The 21280-nt window shown below is 41.3% G+C and overlaps 1 protein-coding gene across 3 annotated transcripts in view; it reads right to left on the bottom strand.

Moving 5' to 3' along the window:
- The window catches only part of LOC142565054 (palmitoyltransferase ZDHHC11-like), a 122033-nt gene that overhangs the window by 31551 nt on the left and 69202 nt on the right, over positions 1–21280 (bottom strand). For all 3 annotated transcript variants that reach the window (XM_075676232.1, XM_075676231.1, XM_075676233.1), the window contains 3 exons: positions 20762–20863; positions 13920–14035; positions 4411–4536 (listed from right to left, as the gene is read on the bottom strand). In XM_075676232.1, coding sequence (XP_075532347.1) covers positions 4411–4536; positions 13920–14035; positions 20762–20863 — 344 coding nt within the window. The remainder of the gene's footprint in view (positions 1–4410; positions 4537–13919; positions 14036–20761; positions 20864–21280) is intronic.

The following is a 21280-nucleotide window of genomic DNA, read 5'->3' as shown; positions in this document are numbered from 1 at the left end:
TAAAGAGATGCAACGTAATGCCCTCCCCACAATGCATTTCTCTTGCATTTACCACTAAATCGCCACTGATTTTTTTTGTTTACTTATATGCAATTAGGCTACAATCTTAATACAAGACTAACGTGGGGATCAATTACAGTGAATGAACAGGAAAAATCTACAACCTGAAAAATCTCTATGCAGATAAATGCAAACACAGAAATAATATCAATTTTGTTGATCTGCAATCAGATACAAAAGAGAGAAAGAAATGAAGACAAAGATAACAAGGCAGAAAAGACCTGACATTATAGTTGTAGTTCTCACAAGGGTGCTGCAATCATGTGTAAGTGGCATCATGTAGTGTCTGGCTGGTTCTGGCTCCCATGCTGTAATGTGTGGCTGACATCAGCAGCGTTTGACTGTGTAAAAACGGCTGTCACTCATTTCTGCATCTTTTGCATACTTTTTTGCTTCACTGCAGGTTGTGTTACCAAAAGCAAAAGGGGTTTCCAACTGTGCTCATGCAGCTCAATGTTTTGGTGTTGGCATGGTCTATGAGACTGTGTTGGTGACACTAACACAGTACTCATCTCGGCCACCAGCTACTGCCTCATGTAATCAGATTTCTGTTACTGCTTCTGCTGGAGCTTATGGAACATAAAACTTCTTAAAGGTATCTACAAACAGCTAAAGACTGCTAAGAAATTCTTGGTCTACATAAGAATAATAAATGATGCCGACGAAGTGCTGCTTTCAAGCTTTAATTATGAGTGCTCATTGAAAAGAAGTTATTTGGGACACCTTCATGACAACACAATCCTGCAAGCCTTCAGAATACTAGCTGCTGTGTAAACCAGTGCAGTTGAAACAATGCTTCCTATTTAATGGGTGTCTGAATATAACGCACTTATATATCACTGCCAAAGACACATGATCATTCATGTGGGCATATTGCAGCTCGTAACTTGTGAAAACAGTCTATGAAGTCAACCTGTATGCAGTGACATATGGTTATAACTAGGAGTGTGTGAATACTCGAAATTTTGAGAATTAAACATCTTTGCTACTAGATTCAATTTGGTTTTGAGAATTCACAATTATAATTCAAATAGAAATGAATATTCTAAAAATTCTAAGGAACAACAGCACTTAATAGCATCTACAGAGAGTAGGATAGATGCATATGGAGACTGATTTAACTGTTTCTGCTGCAGGAGAACCGCAGCAGTTGTACAGAGGCACCAGTTAATGAGCAAATACGTGTTGAGCAGCTAACTATTGCACAATATTTCCTCGTCATACAATAAGGGCACTTCGCCTTTAGTCTGCCTAAGAATTAGCTGTTTCAATCCAGGCAGAGCAATTTTGTTAAGCCAATCTCACCTTGTTTCATTATCCATTCTTTTAAACCAATGTGTGGTGCTGCAGTGCTTAACTCCTTCAATGAACACAACACTATATGCGCATTGTTTCCTTACAGTCACTATTATGGTGCATCAGGTGTAATCACCTTTCATTTCTCAAATAACCAAACACCCTGTTTTGAACAGCATTGCATGTAGTACAGGAAGCATAAGTGAATATATTAGCAAATATCTATAAAGATTCCACAGCTACCTTAATTCTTCGCAGGAAAAGCAGAAAAATACCAATCAGGAAAGGAATCGGGCAAGAAGACACAATCTCTCCAATGCTATTCACTGCATGCTCAGAAAAAGCCTTCAACCTGCTAGAATGGGACAGATTATCAACAGTGAATATCTGAGCAACCTGCAGTTTGCACATGACATTTATTCTGTTCAGCAACACTGCATATGACTTGAAACAAATGATTCAGTACCTTAGCTGACAAAGTGTAAGAGTAGAATTACAAGATTGATATGCAGAAGACCAAGGTAATGTTGAACAGCCTGGCACTATAATTCGTGATTGACAGTCGGCTTTTAGATTAGGTGCAAGAGTATGTTTATATAGACTATATACACACAGGGGATCCTGAACACGAGAAGAAATTTACAGAAGAATAAAAATGGGCCGGAGCGCATATAAAGATTCTATAAAGATTACAAAGTCATGACAAGCAGCTTACCACTATCATTGAAAAGAACAGTGTATAATCATTGCATTCTATCAATGCTAACACATGAGACAGAAACATGGAGGTTAATTAAAAGCTTCATAAGAAATTAAGGACCACGCAATGAGCTATGGAATGAAAAAGGATAGGCAGAACTTTAAGAGATAAGAAGACAGCAAAGTGGATTGGAGAGGAAATGGGGGTAGCCAATATTCTATTTGACATTAAGAGGAAGAAATGGAGTTGGGTAGGCCATGTGATGGATAGGGCAGATAACTTGTGGTCTAATGGAGTTACAGCAAGGGTGCAAAGAGGAGGGAAGTGCGGTCAAGAACGGCGGAGAACTAGGTGCCATGATGAAATTAGGAAACTTGCACAAGACAGGGGCAATTAGAAATCGCTGGTAGAGGCCTTCATCCTGTAGTGGCCATAAGTAGGCTTATGATAATTTTGTTAACACAAATATAAACAGACTGCAGTGTATTTCTTGCTTAATTCACAGCATAAAAAAGAAAATCTTGCTTTTCCCTCTATGGGACTGATACACAGGATGCTTACACAAATGCCTTGACACAGATACACAAAGGTTTCAACTACATAGTGCAAAAAGTAGAAATGTGTGCAGGCAACTCAATGCATCAGTACTGATAAGAAGCACTGCAATGTGGGTGTAGGAAGACAAAGAAAAGCATACTGTACTGTGATGTGCAGGCAAGAAAAGCTGACAATACACTGGCTCTCTGATTATTCTTCAAACCCATCACTCCGAGACACAGCATCTGGCAGAAAACTTTAGAAAACTTCCCCAAACTACCCACTCTTTTTAGACAATTTTCATAACATGAAATGAGTGATAATTTCACTAATTATGCTCAAAATTGCATTTGTACATGTTGTGTAACTGAGAGAGTACTGTTCTTTGCTAACACTGAATGGACAGACTGACTTTTCAGACACTTTTGCAGTCCCCGACAGGTCCAAAAAATCAGTCGGCTGATGTATATACCAAGTGATTATTTAAGTGCTGTGTCACGGGAAGGCTCTCTTTCCCTCAGCAATACTGTATCACTGCGATGCCTCAATTGGCACAAGGGCTCTGTAACTGCCTCGCCTTTCCCTATTTTCTTTGTCTCCCTCCCCTTCCCCAGAGTGCTGAGCCACGCTCCCTAATGGGTTGCAGAAAATAGCAGCTCTCCCTCTTCACAATCCCTCTCTGTCTCTCTCTCTAACCACTTCTTGTACATGGAGACATGCCAGAAGTATTTTACAGTTGATCTACCTGGCCTACTGTTGCTGCAAGTAATTGAAGATTACTGTCAACTGGGGTGTAAATGTGACACCTAGCTGCGTCACCCCTACTGTCAGATCAAGTTACTTTCATGCATACGGGCTACTTTCGTGTAACGAGGGTCTGGAATCTGGCAACATTGATGCCTTCAGGTAGCATGTGTGGGTTTATTGACCAGTTGCCTTCACCCCCCCTCCCCGCCAAAACATATGTACTCGTGATGCCTGCGGCCGAAAGGATGTTCCACATCCGTCACCAAGGTTTGCGAGTGGTGGCACTGGTTAACACTCTTAGGGTTAGCTTTAGTAGTAAAACATAAATACCCCAGAAAGTGGACGGGAAAATGGCACTGCAGTAGCTCAATTGGTTAGAGCATTGCACACGTAATTTGAAGACGTGGAATCGTTCCCCACCTGTGGCAAGTTGTTTTTTCATCCACTTCCATTTCCATTAATTTATTATTTCTTTAATTCAATTAATAAATACAAGTAGCTCAATTAGTAAGTACAAGTAACGTTGGCTTCTTATGATATTTCATGTATACAGTACCTTGTTTCCATTAATATGTACTTTTTGTTGGGCCATGGTCAACAATAATCGCAAGCGCACTGCATTTATTGTGTGCATGTCAGTATATGTCACACTGCTGTATACGCGATACAGACAGTGTACACTGTGTGAAGAAAATATTCATGTGGCACCCTGTTTGCACAACATGTCATGTACCACCACCATACCTATACCCACAGTGCATAATCAAGTGGTAGGCAGGTAGAAGTAGGTAGTGAACCTGACTGGTGGGTGGCAACACTACCGCCACATGCTGAGAAAGGTACCTTGGCTTCTTACCTAAGTATGTAGTTTAAAGGCAAGAAATTGTCTGATAATCCAGCTGGCCAGCCATAAATGAAATAACATGTGTAAAATTTGAAGGCGAAGACTATATTCTTTATATTTTAGATTCCTCTAGAAGCCGTGTTAAGTTGCTCCTGCACAACAAAATTTACATACAATTTGTACTAGGCAGAAACTCTCAATAGCAGCAATGAAGGCAAATACTTACCAAGAAACAAATGAAAACCGAGTAAGTGGCTTAGAAGGGCAATAGCAAGGAGTGAGAGTGCTGCACATATTTCCACCATAAGGAGCCAGATGGTCTTGTCCACTGGCACAAACACATAAAATAAACCTGTAAAAGCAAGCATAACTTGTCTTTACTGCACATACAGGATCTTGTAAAATTCACCTCACTCTATGGACTCCGCATGTAAAAAGTACATGATTAAATCTATGTGCACAGGTAGGCCAAACCGCCCCCTATTTTAACCTCATATGGCTTCACTTTGCTTTTCACCATTCTTCATTCCCTATCTAACATTCAAATTTCCCATTATCATCTTATATGCCTTGCTCTCCAATCATAAGGAGTACCATTACTCGAATTCCTGATGCTATCCAGTCTTCAGCTGTGTGAAAGCTTTGCCTACAGCCTGTGTTAGTTTACCTGGGGCATCGCTGTAATCTCATTAGGAGAGTTATTCCTTCATATATGTTTCCTGTAATGAGCACAGTAATCCGTGTACGAAAAAGAAAAAAAAAAGTGATATTTTAGTGGCACAAACAGCACCAACCATGAATAGGCTGCAACATCAAAACATTATGTGCCTGAGTCGGTCTGTTAACTCACACTGAGTCAGCTATGACACAGTACTCACCAATGCATATCATCATCTCCTAGACCGCACATATGCTTGCCTGTGCGGGCTAGCTCGCTTATACATGCCTTGCGCCTGCGGCGCCTCGCGAGCAAAAGCTTGCGCTTACTCCTGGCTAGACGCCTTGATAGGCATCACTCCATGCTGAGTTACTGATAGCACTCCAAAATGCGCAATCTGGATTCGGCTACTATCCGTTGGTCAGGCTGGTGCAGGACAAAGCTGGTGCAGGGCACACGAACGCGAGTGTGCGCTCCAGCCCTGTCATGCACATAGCAAACATTCTGTGTTCCACTATACACATGACAGTTGCATATAGTTGCGTCTGCTTTGTAACGTAGATACCGCATCTGCAACGGGGTGCTGCAACGAGCCCCCTCGCTGGCGAAATACTCCGACAACCACATGCTCTGATCGGTCTCTGTAGGTGACAGGCATATAGTGACACAATATAAATCAGTGGCCCAAGCACTCATCTCAAGTCGAGAAAGTGCCATAAAGAAAAAAAAAAGAACAATGACAAAGAAAAAGGAAAATGCCCAAGTTTTGGCAGGGGCCTTGCCCCTTTGCTATTCCTCCTGTGTAGCTTACAGCATGCTAGTGGAGATGAAAGGGGAGATAAAGAAGTGCATAGGTGCAATAACTACGTTCCACTTATACTAGAAGGATTCAAGCAATTTTTGCGACAGGCAATTTGTGAAATGACATCCTTTAATAGTGATGCCATTCTATGACTAGTTAAAGAAGTGATTCAGGCCCCCTTTAAGAAACCCACCAATAACACAAAGCGGCTGAGAGGGTCTTGGGTTAAACCAGACTGTTGTTTAAAAACATATTAAGCTTCTTAAATTAGTACTTTTATATACTGGTAAACATGGTGGCTAGTACTCCTAGCACATCACATTCTAGCAACATTTAGTGGCAGCCCTGTAATTTAGATGCCATTTCTACAGTATCATGAGCATTAGTTACCAAACTACAACCACTGAACTAGGAACAAGTAAAAAGCATTTGTCAAATTTCAGACAGCAAACATGAAGGTGTTGGAAGAACACTTTTGTGTGAAGTTTTACTGCAAGCCTTGAAACTTTCACAGAGGGTTTCCCCGTTGCTTGACTATGCACAGAGATGTCTGCATGAGCCAAATGTAGTGTTGTAAGCTGTTAGAAATTTTAAGGAATGCAGGACTACAATGTACTGGCTCATGCCTCACCTTTGGCATGCCATTTTTCAAACAGGGTTTTTCCAGTCCCCTAGACTTAAGATAACTCGAAAGGACGTACTTCCCAAAGCATACATCCAGGAAAATGAATAAAAGAACTATAAATTGTGAGCATAAGTTTTAAGAAGCTTCAGAAGAGCGGAAAGAAGGCTGGGAGCAGTACACTGGTAGAGGAGGCTCTTTAAAAAAAGATAAATGTATCCACAACTTTGTAAAATTAATCACCGTATTTATTGGCAATATGAACGCGCTCACATATTAAGTGCACCACCAACTTTGCACTTTAAAATTTGAATTTTTTCCCCTCCATAATAACCACACCCCCAACTTCAGCCCTACGGAGGCCCATGAAATAACGGACGTCCATATTTGCTGCAACGCTAAGTTAGCTAAGACGTTTTTTTAATCATTAACATCTTAATTTCCAATTTTCTGTCTTTTAAAAGAGATCCCATAAAATTTACACCACATATTAAACACATTGCCCAACTTCAGTTTTACAGAAAAAAAGTGGGCTCATTACGCAAGTAAGGACGGTACAAATTTCTACAGTATATTGGGCTTTTTTAATGTCCTAGTATATTGGGCATAAGGTCAGGTCCTGTGAGAGAATCAGTGGTGCCTATTATGTGCAGACATACTAATTCCCCCACCTTAGAAATGACATCAAGCCTGCTAAAACATGCAATAACCATGTCACAAGGGAGTACATGGTGGTTCATGGAAACTATCCTTTGACTATTCGAAAAGTTTTTGAGGAAGGGGGAACCCATGTGGACTGTGATGAAATGCTGAGAAATTTGGAAACAATGAGCCAGTTAGACATCATCTGGGTTTCATGTGCCTCATCTGTTTAGTGACAACCAGAAAGAGCCCCATGTCAAAGACGGTCACAGGCTGCTTTTCACTCAAAATGGTAACAAAAGCTTTCTGAAAGAAATTACACTCGAACCTCGTTATAATGAAGCTGAAAGGGAAGCCGAAATTACTTCATTATATCTGTTATTGTCATACATACCTAATAGGGTGCCCAATTGTAAACATGTAAATAAGAAGACAGCTTTGCGGCCTGCAGAACTGCTACACGGCCACGCATGCGATGAAATTTTAATACTACAAAAGAATCTTTGGCGTGTGCAACACGTGACTTGATGCGAAGGTCTTTACATAGCTCCTTCTGTTCCATTGTGATGCTCTTTCACACCCCCTTTCCCCCTGGTTCATCGCGGTTGAGCAGCACATGGCACACAACAGAACACTGCGTGATCAAGGAGGCAAGCAAACTTCGCTGCGCCAGCCTGGCTTAGTTGGCTCGTGGCCTCCGGATTGCATTGATGCCAATGCGATCTCGGAGGCCACGCCCAGCTGGCAGCCCGCGCGACGCAGGGAGAGGGAGAAGTGAAAGCATGGCCTGGGCGTGAACTCTGGGAGTGCGCTGGGGAGGTCTCTGAGGCCAGGCCCAGTTATGAATGTCTGTGCGGCGCACCATAGAGAAAGGGAGAAGTGAATGCACTAATTATTTTGCACCCCCGCATGTAGCCACGCAGGCCTGCGTGTGACCCCTGAGGGTGCGCCAGGGAGATCTCGGAGGCCATGCCCAGCTACGCCTGCCTGCGTGGCACACAGTATAAGTGAATGCACTAATCTTTCCCACCACCGCACATCTTCTGCATTGCCGCATGTCTCGTGCAGCCAGGCAAATGCAAGAGAGAGAGGTCAGTGGAGAAGTGCGATAATGAGCTCCTGCTTGTGCTTAGGTCCACAGCTACGTGCGGAGGTGAGAAAGACCAATGCTGCTCGATGACATATTCGAAACATAAATGCGGGAGTTTTGAACTGCCGCAGCGAACGAGTGCTGAACATTGTGTAAAGCAATGTATACAGCGCGAAATGGTTGGGTATTTTTGGTTTTCAAGATGAACCTAGTTTGTTATATCCATTGGCCAGACAATCTCACTTCATTAAAACGAGGTTTAGAATACATGGATCTCTAGAGAGATTTCAGGGAATTTCATTTACTTCGTTATATACATTATTTCATTATATCACATTTTGTTATAAAGTCGAGAGTATGACGGAAGCCCGTCTGGTAGGGATGATGCATACTTCAAAGGAAGAGGTCCGTAAATATACTTTTTAAACCATTTTGGTTGGTGTCCGGACCTCTTCCCTTGAAGTACATTTTGTTATAACAAGGTTGAAGTTTACAGTGGGTTTACAACTAAAAATGTTGCAGTAGATAGAGAAAGAACCTCCACATTAAAAAAGAAAGAAAGAAGAAGAATAAGAAGGAAAGAGAAAAGTATGGATCACGGGGTGGCATATTGAAGTGACAGAAGCAGTGTCTGTCTTGAATATGTGCCAAGGGATCAGACAGTAAAGAGTGTGTTGTAGGAGGAAGTTGTGCATTTAAATAAATGCTGTGTGCTTCAATGGGCCTGAACTGTGAAGACTGAACCTAGATGTTGCAGTTACCTCTCAAAACATCATCCCAACCATTGTTGCCTACTGATTGTGCTCACTGAATATAGCTCGCCTGACTTTTCCTAGTTTCCCAGACTTCAAAAGACTTTGAAAGGACATCCATTTCAAAGCACATGAAATATTCAGAAGAGAAGTACAAGCTATTAAATCGTTTCCAACCACCAAATTTGCTGACTGAAGTCATAATTGTCACTGTATATCGACAAGGAAATTCAACTGCCTCTGCAATTGGCTCAGGTGATGACTATTCAGGCTAGCAGTTTGTTTTCTTATTCTTGCACTAGGTGATTTATTTTAGTTATAGCCATCAAGCACATTTTTCTTTTCTCAAAGTCTTTTAGGAATCTTTCAGGAACCCAGTAGAGTCAATGTACAAGGCAGTCTGAAATTTCGGACACTGAAACGCTTCACCATCCGATTTTTCAAGCTTTTTGCCATGACTACAGGTCCAAAACAACATTAATTGAAGCCACCATTATGATTATTTCGCAGCCTCAAATCGGCACTCTAGCTGCTGATCTGCTGGCAGTCGTAGTAGTTATGTGCCGTCTTCAAGCCTAGCTGCTTCGACATTCACTATCAAGCTTCCTGCTGTTCGGTGCCGTGTTTCTCACTTAAAAAATCTGCGCTGTTGACAATTGCGCTGACTCTGCTATAGCCATCCCTGCCATTGGTGTTGAAGCGTGCAAATCAATCAAGGGTCTAAAGCGTTGCATAATACTGGTCACAAAAGTCAGCTTCGATGCCATACAGCGGAGTTACGCAGTCAAGCATAGCATCTCCTGTCGTCTCCTGTCACAGTACAAGCACAGAGGCACCTAATAATTGTACTGGCAGGCTTTTAAAGCTATTTTGTATTTGAATGCGGCAATTCCAGTCCTTGAGGGCAGTTAAAGGCATCCATTCATTTTTGCGGACTGCCCAATTTTTCAGACATTTTCCGGTTCCTAGGGAGTCCAAAAAATGGAATGTTGACTGTATAGTAATGAGCTCCAACTGTCATGTACATAAAGAAACTGCACATCACTCATGCTTTGCACTGATTGCCACTACTAAAATGAAACTAAGGAAACAGTCCTGTAGAAAATGATAAACCTGACGTCTATTTCACTCCAACTAACAAAAATGTGAAGCACTATCTATTCTCTTCATTCAAGATGAAAATATACTGTTCACACTAACCCTACCACAGTGATCGACATCACTTTAGCAAACAGGGTGCACAGAGCATTACTACTCTTTTCTATGAAAACCACATGTTAGTGCACATTTCTGTGCTTAAATGGCATTCACACTCACCACTGGAAAAATATGTGCCACGTACTTAGATAAATTGCTGTCAAATGTAATCATATTTATGACTTCTACAGAAATATAAAACACTTTTTAAAGATTGCTGAATGCATTTCCGGAGCTGCTGCTAGGTTTACAGGCACAAGAATGCTGTGTCATAATATTTTATTCACCAGACATACCACTTTCAACTAAGACGCACCATGATACCTACAACATGACGATGTATTGCAATTACCTCATATTCTTGCCACAACTGAAGGGAGGCAGCACTGTACTGCTGGCTCAAATATGCAGTGCATAAGGCCCATAGCACTTCATATGAGACAAAGGACTAGAAAGTAACGATGAACACATGCTTCCCTTGTCCCGTGCTCAGTGGTATAAGATGAAATGAATCGTAACCACCAACTCATTTAAACTTTCGCATTACTCAGTTTGTGAAGATTAATTTCCTTGCAGACTGCCTTTCTTGAGAATCAAGGTTGCTATGGTATCATTAAAAAAGAAGCTATGCAGTAGCACATGCAATCCATTTTCGCTATCAAAAACTGTAAACTATGTCAGTAGTGGAAGTTAGTTAATTCAGGTCTAATGGAGCAAAAGTGACTAAGGCCATGCTGCACCGGCCACAAGATATTAAGGAATCAAACGTTATGCAGCGAAAGCTGCATTACTTTATAGCCTGTGTAAAAAACCAGTTCCTTCTAAAAAGTTCAACAAGTCAGTGAAAGGCACTAATGGATCACCTCCCAGTATTGAGCAGGGGTGTAAAGGTATGTGTAAGCTGTAGAGATTCTGTAGAAGCTTCTTTCTCTGTGTTTCAGTAGGTGGACATGTCATAATAATGTGCATTACTGTAAGTGGTTCATGGCAATTCTTGCAAGGTGGTGGGTTTTCGTTTTGAAGTAGAAAATTGTGTGTCAGACATGTATGCCCAATTCAAAGTCGACATAGGATCACATCATAGAAGCGTTGCTGGTGACTGCACGACTTCCACTCACCAAGCAGGGGTTTTGTTGCGTGTATCTGGTTATTCATGCAAGAGTCCCATTCTAGTTGCCACTTTGATGCCAGGGCCTTATGAATCGCTCGGATACTGTCTTTGCATAGAAGTGCTGTGTGCGTTATGGTTTTGTGCGCGGCCATGAATGCGAACCTATCTGCTGCTTCATTCCCTGGTATCCCAACATGGCTTGGGACCCAGCAGAATTGTATGGTTCCTCTGTATTTATTACAGGCCACCATGTTTAGGACATCACCAAGCAGAGGTTCGCACGCGGAGTTTAAGTTTAGAGCGCTGAGTGCACTTAACGAGTCAGTATAAATGATAGCATTCTTCTGCTTGTCGGTGGTAATTTTTTTTACTGCCATCTATAACGCATAAACTCAGTAGTGGAAGGAATAGGACTCACTGCCCTGAGTACTGCAAAAAATAATATGTTTGTGGTGCACTCTCAAGATATATACCAGAATTCTGCGCCAGGAACCATAAAAGATGAGATTTCATGGTTTTAACAATGTTGCTGCTGTGGTTTATACACAAGTAAAATTGCAAATAAGTATTCTAATTTCCATTACAACTCTCTGTTAATATGTTTTTTCTGCCAAACAAAACTAAAAGCACTCCAAAAGTGTAATGTACAAGTTTAGCCTTTATCGTGCTTGCCAAACACTTTTTCTAGATAGGGTACAAAACATAATTTGCACAAATAGTGCTTAAAGATAAGGCATGTTAGGCCTAACCTGCTTGTAAGAACTATATTGCTAAAATTACACTGCAATAGAAGAACAAAAATGGAATGGCCATTTTTGAAAATTTTACCTATTTGCAACTAAAAATTATTTTTTTCATACAACAAGAAAACCACACCCATATGAAGACAACAGATACTGAAGCCAAGAATACCTATTGGCTTCATATGGTTGCAGCTAACAAAAATTGAGCCCCTCAGTTCTCTTCGTTCAGAAGAAAACCAGTTACTTGAAAAGTATACACACTTAAAAAAACGACAGATACTCACAAGACTGACAAATGCCTCTAGGCTTCCTTACTTGTTCTAGCACACACTGTCACAAGTTGCCCAAGTGCACTAGATATGTGCAAGATACTCACAACACTGATGATTGCCTCTAGGCTACCTTACTTTCTTGTTGTAGCACACATTATCACAAGTTGCCCAAGTGTACTAGATAAGTGCAAGATACTTACAAGACTGACAAATGCCTCTAGGCTACCTTATTTTCTTGTTCTAGCACACATTATCACAAGTTGCTTACTTGCCCACTAGATATATGCATTCACTTTTCTTATTCGTTATAAATTCTGAGCTTTCCAAGCCTGTCACCTATGCAGATTCAGCCAATATCTTGAGCATCCAAGTGACCTTCGCCAATGAATGCATGGTTGTTTGTACTGGCTGCTCCTGCATTTCATCCAGGAAACAAGCCTTTACATCTTTATTTGAATTATGCTGCAAAGTGCATTTGTGGGGAAAAAAGAAAAAAACAAAAGCTTGCATAATAAGACTGCATTTGGTAGTTTCTTCTCACGTGTCATTTTTTTTTTACTGTCCTTTTGTACTATATTCTGCCCTGCAAATTAGGACACCAACGTAATTAAGCTATTCCTTGGCTTGTGTTCTAAGCTCATATACTTTCCGAATGTCCTTGCTTCATTAACCCTTTACCTCCTGTTGACGGGCATAGTCGTCCTGAAATCTTGTACCAATGTAACCAATGACGACTATAGACATAAACAAAAATTTGTCACACAGTGAACCTATGACAACCATACTTGTCCCATTACATCTAGTTGTGATTCCTGACACTAGATGACCACGCTTGTCTATGTTGTGCCATTTGTGCCTTGCCTTTCATTATACTGCCTCTTACATACCCGCATAAAGTATAGCTACCTTGTTGAAACAATGCAACGAGAGCGCACATAAAGGAAATTATTTTGAGGACTCATCATTAGATGACAGCTCTGTAGACTTTTGCATTGAAACGGAAAGTGATGTGTTCTCATCTGAGGACTCTGATGACGACGATTTTGTGGATGGACCACAGGACCTTGCAGCTGCCCGTGAGTCTACCATACGAAGATGGCCTACTTTAGGAGCTGCAGAAAAGTAGCCACTATTGATGTGTATGTCTTTACACCCTTCAGGCTGCTTTTTCTTCGTACACTCTTTTTTCATAGTGTATCGAGCCCCAAAATGCTTTTTTACAAGACACTACAGTCATGCAGTAAAGCCTTCTTCAAATTATCTTTTTTACACAATTTGTGAAATGAAGGATGCCCATTGAATTGAAATAGTGCCATTTTATTCAGGAAGAAAAGCTCTACAAAGTCAGCCGAAAAAAAAATTCCGGTAAATTAGGTAAAATTCTCCCCCTTTTTTTTTGCAGTAGGGAGAGTTAATGACACCACAATAAGCCAGCTATTTTCTGCAGTGGCAGGTTTGGGCATGTTTATTTCCCATTGCACGACAAAGGCCTCTGTAAGTACCCTGGGCAACACCCTGGTAACGGTTGATGTTTCTAGAGATCCCCTAAATGTACTGCGATTCTATGAGAAGTAACCTAAAGAGGTTTACCTCAAAGTTGACAATGCAGAAATCACCGAAAGAAATGTTGAAATCATGCACTTGGCGGCAGTCAAACATTCTTATGCCATTGTCATGTTGCCGGAGCCTTTCCAGGAAGTTTTACTCGTTTCCACTCTTTAATTTTTGCAAGTTAGTCGCTAACGAGACATATTTCTGTCAGACGTCTCCATTCATGGCTTTACTTTATTTATCTGTGGCCAAATTGTTACCAATCACATAGGTGAAGTGTTCACTCTTCACTTACCTGCAGGGTGGTTAAATAGGCTACTTTTAGCAAAGTATGCCACAATAAGCCCAGCAGACACCAGGAAAGTCAGAAGGCAGGCCATCAGAGCGCTGGCTACGCATATGGCAAAGTACCTGAAGAAAAGAAATATAAGTCAATGTGCACACACTCACACACATCCAGAAAGTAGTCTAGCATCCACTTAAAGCAATATCCACAAAACCCAGAACTTTCATTTATACAACTACATATCATCATAACCAAGTCAACTAGATACACCTTATAGTATTAGAGGGTGGGACCCAAAAGTGACGAGAATTTTTTTTTTACAGAGGTGGAAGGGGAGTTAACACCCACGAGTGATGCAAGAGGACATACTACACTATCGTTTCCATAATTTGGCCAAGAAGTGTCCTTGTGTGAAATATTGTCTGCTCAGTGCATTGCTTCCTTTTTTAGCCTCTGGCCCCATCCGTGCTGGTTTTGCAATGGCAGACGTCAAACAACATGTGTGCATCATGTTCTATTCCACCTTGGGAATTTTTTTTTTATATCAGTAAGATTCTTCATTTTGAACTTTTATTACAATGTCAAAGAGTGAACCAGCATTTTTACATTGAAGTGGCCAAGGAAGCGGTTGCATGATCAAAATGCCTAGTTTTGTGGAGCACAGGCAAGTGGCTTGTGCACTGTGACAACACTCCCTCCCACATAGCATTGAACATGCAGCATTTCCCCACAAAAATGAGATGACAAGGCTACCTCATTCTTCTGATACCACTTGTATCTTGCCCCTTGCTATCTCCAAAAGTGAAACGATACCTTCAAGGAAAGCGTTTTCAAGATATGCAGGAGGCAAAGAAAAAAACGACAAAAGTATTGAAGGGCATCAGTTTGCAAGAGTTGCTGAACAGTTTTGAGCAATAGATAAAGTGGTCAGACAAGTTTGTTGGCTTTTAGGTTGAGTACTATAAAAGTGTTTAAAGTTTGCGAGTGTTTGAACAAATGCCCATGTGCGAAATTATATATATATATATATATATATATATATATAAGAGATTTTCATTACTTTCGGGTCCCTCTTCTCGTGTGCTCATGTGTGTGCGTGCACGCATGCCCACACTACACACACAGTATACTCCTGTTAAGATGAATCAGGTCATGAATGATGAATTTTTTTGGTTGGTTTCCCTAGAGAAAATGTACAAAAAATCTGCTTATCATGAACCGCTAAATCGTAGGGGTGTGTGAATATTCAAAACTTACGAATAACGAATGTAATACTCCCCTTTTTCAATTCGCTCCTCGAATCGAATAGTCGTTATTTGAAAAGCCGAATATTTTTCAAATAGTTCTAGAATATTTCACATCGTCAACTGTGCATGATCAAACATGAAATTGAAGCAAAAATACAATAACATTCATCCCCCGCACAGTGGAGATACTGTACCAGAACACACTGTTGCTCAGGGAGCTGGAATTTATAGGTAAAACCATGATGAATCAAAAATAAAATTTAGACATGGCAATAGACAGTGGGCATTGTTTGGATACTATATACAGATGCAGCACATGTATCCTACTGTCATATTAAATTTTTATTTATTTATATTTATTTATTATATTATATTTATTATATTATATTTATTTATAAATATTTATTTATTAAATATTTGTCGTATTAAATATTTGATACAATAATGGCACTATCTGCTGTGTTCATACGAATAGAGAAAAAGGGCATTTCTTTTTTTCACTTGCTCTGTCATCACTGCAGATGACTTTCATTTCTGGTTTGGATGTGAAGGCATACACAAATGTTATTTGGGCCAGAAGGCTTCATTTCTGAACTTGATGTGGTAATGCACCACCACGTATCAGAAAAGCGCCGAGTTTGCAAACAAAGATTTAGTTATTCTTACGGCTCCATTTGTGCTTTTAAAATTTTGTGCAGTGTAATTACCTGCAGTTAATGACAGGGGATTTCTAGTGTCATCAATACCATGACGAGAAAATTGTTTAATACTGCTGGTAAGAAGGCTGTATATTATTCGCAAACTATTTGAAAAAAATGTTCTATAGGTGATTCGATTAGCTTCTGGTACAAATCGATTCATATTCAATTCAGCCTCAAAAACTACTATTCGCACACCCCTACTAAAATCAGGTAAGTAGAATTTCAGCAGCTCTCAATGATGGCCTGCTACTCCGTTCTGCAAAAGGCTCAGATCAAACTTAAAGGAGGCAAATCCGTTAGTGACACGAGATGCAAATGGTGTTTTGTGTACATAAACCCAAACATAAGCCCATGCCCACTTCAAATCAAGAAAAAGAAATGGGCATGGGCAGGACATGTAATGAGGAGGGAAGACAACTGACGGTCATTAAGGGTTATGGACTGGATTCCAAGGGAAGGGAAGCATAGCAGGGAGCAGCAGAAAGTTAGGTGGGCGGATGAGATTAAGAAGTTTGCAGGGACAACATGGCCACAATTAGTACATGACCGGGGTAGTTGGAGAAGTATGGGAGAGGCCTTTGCCCTGCAGTGGGCGTAACCAGGCTGATGATGATGACGATGACAGCTATGTCAGCATAGAAACATAGAAACCTGCAGGCCTGATGCTATAGAAACAATTATTCCAAGACATCCTTGAGGTGCCTCAACAGGCTGATAATTATGGCGAGGACATTACCCAAAAATCATAAGAACCAATGTTGGTCACACATAATGCAGCTGATCATCATCATCATCATTATCATCCTGCTTTATGTCCACTGCAGGACGAAGGCCTCTCCCTGTGATCTCCAATTACCCCTGTCCTGCGCCAACCGATTGTAACTAGTGCACGCGAATTTCCTAATTTCATCGCTCCACCTAGTCTTCTGCCGTCCTCGACTGCGTTTACCTTCTCTTGGTACTCATTCTGTAACCCTAATGGTCCAACGGTTATCTAACCTGCACATTACATGACCTGCCCAGTGCCATTTTTTTCTCTTAATGTCAATTAGAATATCAGCTATACCTGTTTGCTCTCTGATCCAAGCCGCTCTCTTTCTGTCTCTCAAGGTTATGCCTAGCACTCTTCATTCCATCACTCTTTGCACGGTCCTTAACTTGTTCTCAAGTTTCTTTGTTAGTCTCCAAGTCTCTGCCCCATATGTCAGCACCGGTAAAATGCACTGATTGTACACCTTCCTTTTCAATGATAATGGTGAGCTTCTGGTCAGGAGCTGAGAATGTGTGCCGTGTGCGATCCAACCCGTTTTTATTCTTCTATGAATTTCCTTCTCATGATCAGGGTTCCCTGTGATTAATTGACCTAGTTAAACATACTCCTTCACAGACTCTAGAGGCTGACTGGTGATCCTGAACTCTTGTTCCTTTGCCCGGCTATTCATCATTACCTTTGTTCTTCTGCATATTAATCTTCAACCCCACTCTTACACTCCTTCTGTTAAGGTCCTCAATCATTTGTTGTAACTGGTCTGCATTGTTGCTGAATAGAACAATGTCATCGGCAAACCGAAGGTTGCCGAGATATTCGCCGTCAATCCTTACTCCTAAGCCTTCCCAGTTTAATAGCTTGAATAGTTCTTCCAAGCACATAGTGAATAGCGTAGGAGAGATTGCGTCTCCCTGCATGACCCCTTTCTTTATAGGTATCTTCCTGCTTTTCTTGTGTAGAATTAAGGTAGCTGCAGAACCTCTGTAGATACTTCCCAAGGTATTTACGTAAGCATTCTGTACTCCTTGATTACGTAATGCCTCTATGACTGCTGGTATAACAACTGAATCAAATGCCTTTTCGTAATCTATGAAAGCCATATAGAGAGGCCTATTGCACTTTGCGAATTTCTCGATAACCTGATTAATGACATGGATGTGATCCATTGTAGAGTATCCCTTCCTGATGCAGCTGATACATGTCCCTAATTCTTTGGTGCATAGTTTTTCAGCATTACGTCACTGAAGAACTTATGAGCAAGCTAGGTTAAATGGCAGCTTTTGTGAGAGCAAACAGGTTTGCACAGCACTGACAAGCATCAATTATTCAATTGCTTAAAGGGGCCCTGAACCACCCCTTGGGATTAGTGAAAAAACACAGTCCCAAGATAGAAAATGCTGTTATGAACATCTCAGCCAAATTTTGCAGTAGTGCACAGTGCATGGATCTCGCAAGCGGAGTGCAAGGTCACCATTCTCTCAAATGCTCTCTTTTCAACAGAAGCCTGCTCCTCACTCTTTCCTGGATGCTTTATTTTGTAATTTAGCAGATTCCCATATGTGGCTGCTATTGGCCAATAATTGACATTCATCAAGAAGTTTGTTTGGGTCAGTGCACTTCTTCTTACTGTTACTGCGTACATTTATTGACACAATTTAATGAACAGGCTGAAGTAAGCGAAGATTTGCTTTCAAATTTCAATAATTAGGCACTTCCAGAAGAAGCCAGCTATTGTCTGTTCATGCTTGGCTGCAGCCGCCCGCATAGGAATTAAACTTTGGCCACCATGCTTATTGGTGTCCTAGCTCTTGGAGCTTGCTCATTTCAACTACTACTCAACTAGCCTTGAACCACACGAGACTCATGTAGGTAAGATCACACATACGCTTGCCAGCGTGCGCTCACTCCTGGCCACTCCTGGTTAGACGCATTGGCAGACTTTGCTTTGTAATAAGCTATTGTCAGCACTTCAAGATGCACAAGCTGGATGTGGCTACTATCTGTTTGTCAAGCTAGTGCAGGACAAAACCGGTCCACACCACGTAGCACAGCCAGACAGGAGCATATGGGCGCAGGCACCCACTCTAGCCCTGTCGTGCACAAAGTGAATGTTGCAGTTGCATGTAGCTGCGGTCTGCTACATAGCGTAGATACCGCGATGAGTCCACTGGCTGAGAGCACTGCGGCTCTCCGAGGACAACCGCGTTTGGCTCATCGTAGGTGCCAAAATCGGAAATAGTGGCCTCTACGTGAACATCCAAAATCGAATTTGAACTGCACGCCACGGTGACATTCAGTAGGTGGACCTTTGTGGGCACACCCCCTTCTGCTGTAGCTTTCGCAGTGCGAATCATAGGAGAAGGAGTGCAAGCACCGCAAACAGTATATTTGAATGCCAATAATTCCCCTTCTGCTGAACGCATTCAAGAACTTTTCGTGGCAAAGCATTTCTGAAATGGTCTAATTTAATTTCAAATGCATTTATCGACGTTGATAAAAAGTGGTTCAGGGTTCTTAAGTAAGAGTGCATACAAAAGCACTTTGTATCATGCAAATCCTATATATGTCTCTTTTTACATCTGCTTTTTGTTTTTTTTTTAAGCTGTTTCATTTATTATTTTCTGTTGTGCATATTTCGGTACACCAGGAAGAGCAGCTTTTAAGATTTTGTATCACTTCTGTTGACACCAGCTACTGATAAGATAAACAAATTTTCAGTCCTTTCAAGTTTGACTAAACAAATCTGCTTTAGATGTATTAAGCCTTTTGGTGGTGGGTGCTTTACTGCGATAGAAATAAAACAGGTGCTTGAGGCAAATTCACGCCGTTGCCGTTGGTGCCGCTGCCATGCTGTCACGGTATCAACGCGCATGTGCGGCCCGCTTGTGAAGGGTAGTAGATCTCCAGATAAGCGAGACACACAGTGCGTTTGGCTGCAAAAATGAGGAAGCCAAGTGGAAACACCCTTATTCTCCACTCAATCAACTTTGCAGCGGAGTCAGGGAAGTGTTCTGTCTCAAACTGCTGGCATGAGTGCCGTGGGCATAAACACTAGCATTCTTGCTAAGCAGCTGCGTGCATGCATACATGACACTGAGGTGCGCAATATGGTCCAAGCGGGCCAGATAGTATGCTTCAAGCTACAAATGCTGGCTGATTTCCTTCAACCTCATCTCGTGCACCATTAAAGTGCGACGCCTCCAACGTCGGCGGTGGCACTCCTCATCATGCAAGCATTGCGAGACATCTAATAGCCGCGCATGCAGTGTCACGCGAATATGTAACCCCGCGTGCTCTCCGAACACCAAGCTAGGAGCTATAATGCAATCCTAAACCTTGCTAACACTGTGAATGCTTCACCCTTTGGACAAAACTGCCCAAGCGTTTCCAAAGTGTAACAAATTCAATTGCTATTGTCAGTGATATGTTGCTGAACATATAACTTTTTTTTATCTGAAAATTCAAACAAAAATTAAGACAATAATTTTTATTAGGATAACTTGTGTTCCTCAGGCAGCGTGGCCACTTTTGTCATCGGTTTCTTCCAATTCACGATTCATCAACAGTTCAGAAACCTCTGTGAAAGTACAGATGTCACACTGCTTCGCCAGGGCTGCTCTGCCAAAGCAGAGCAACAGAGCACTGCGACATTTGCTCCACCTGCAGTCAGAAATTTAACTTGCAAGTTTGTTTGTGTATTGTTTGTGCGTTCTACTATATATGGCACACCAGCTACCCTATGTTATTTTTTTCATGAGTTATGGTAATTCTTGCATTTTTTGCTTTTGGAAAGGCAGGGGTTGCTGTGAAAAAACAAAAAGGAGTTATACTCAAGAGTGGCAGAGGCTGTATGAGGGTGTGTCCGCATTATTTGGGAGTGGCAGTGAAAGGGTTATAGTGTGTGCGTGCGTGCATGTGTGTGTGTGTGTGCACGTGCATGTATGCATGCATGTGTTGAAAATCATGCAAAACCATTATTGTTTCCACAGCATGCCCTCCTATTCAGAACGTGAAAAAAAAAAAGAATGCTACAATGCACTAGATCCTTCACACAAAAAGTGCACCATGCATAAGAATAGTGAACTAAAAGGTGTGGGCAATTTTATGAAGCATGTATTTCTACAATTTACCCACTTGTAGTTTCTTGATCCAACACAGTTGTTCAGCCATTTGCAATGATGATCAAATCTCTTGATGCACTTGTTGCAACTGCTACAGTGCTTTGATCGGTTTTCCCTGATATAAGGAGGAGTGAAGAAGGTAGTTATAAGGAAAATGTGACTGGCAACTAACTCTACAGTATCAAAAAAAAAAAAAAAAGAAATTGGAATGAAAGACATAGTACAGGGATATCAGTGGTTATGAAATTCATTGTAATCGTTGCTACAGTGGCAATGCCGGCACAATGGTCCCGTAATAAATTGGAATATTTTTCCACACATCTCCAGGTTGCAGTACATGAGCACTTCACAGGACAAAAGCAAACACTGTTGCGCAAGCACTTCCAGAGCTGTTTGAAAATATCTTTGCTCTGCAGCTGGAGAATTCGCCGCCCACGGGGACATGTGTTAGCCCTTCGGGACAATTCAATCTTTTTTTGTTTTAGAATTTTTTTTTGTCTCATTATATATAATAGGTAAGCTGCAAACCACA

Source organism: Dermacentor variabilis, chromosome 1 (assembly GCF_050947875.1).
Source record: "Dermacentor variabilis isolate Ectoservices chromosome 1, ASM5094787v1, whole genome shotgun sequence".
Lineage (NCBI taxonomy): Eukaryota > Metazoa > Arthropoda > Arachnida > Ixodida > Ixodidae > Dermacentor > Dermacentor variabilis.
The sequence above is the reverse complement of the archived record's forward strand: the minus strand, read 5'-3'. Positions and strand labels throughout refer to the sequence as shown.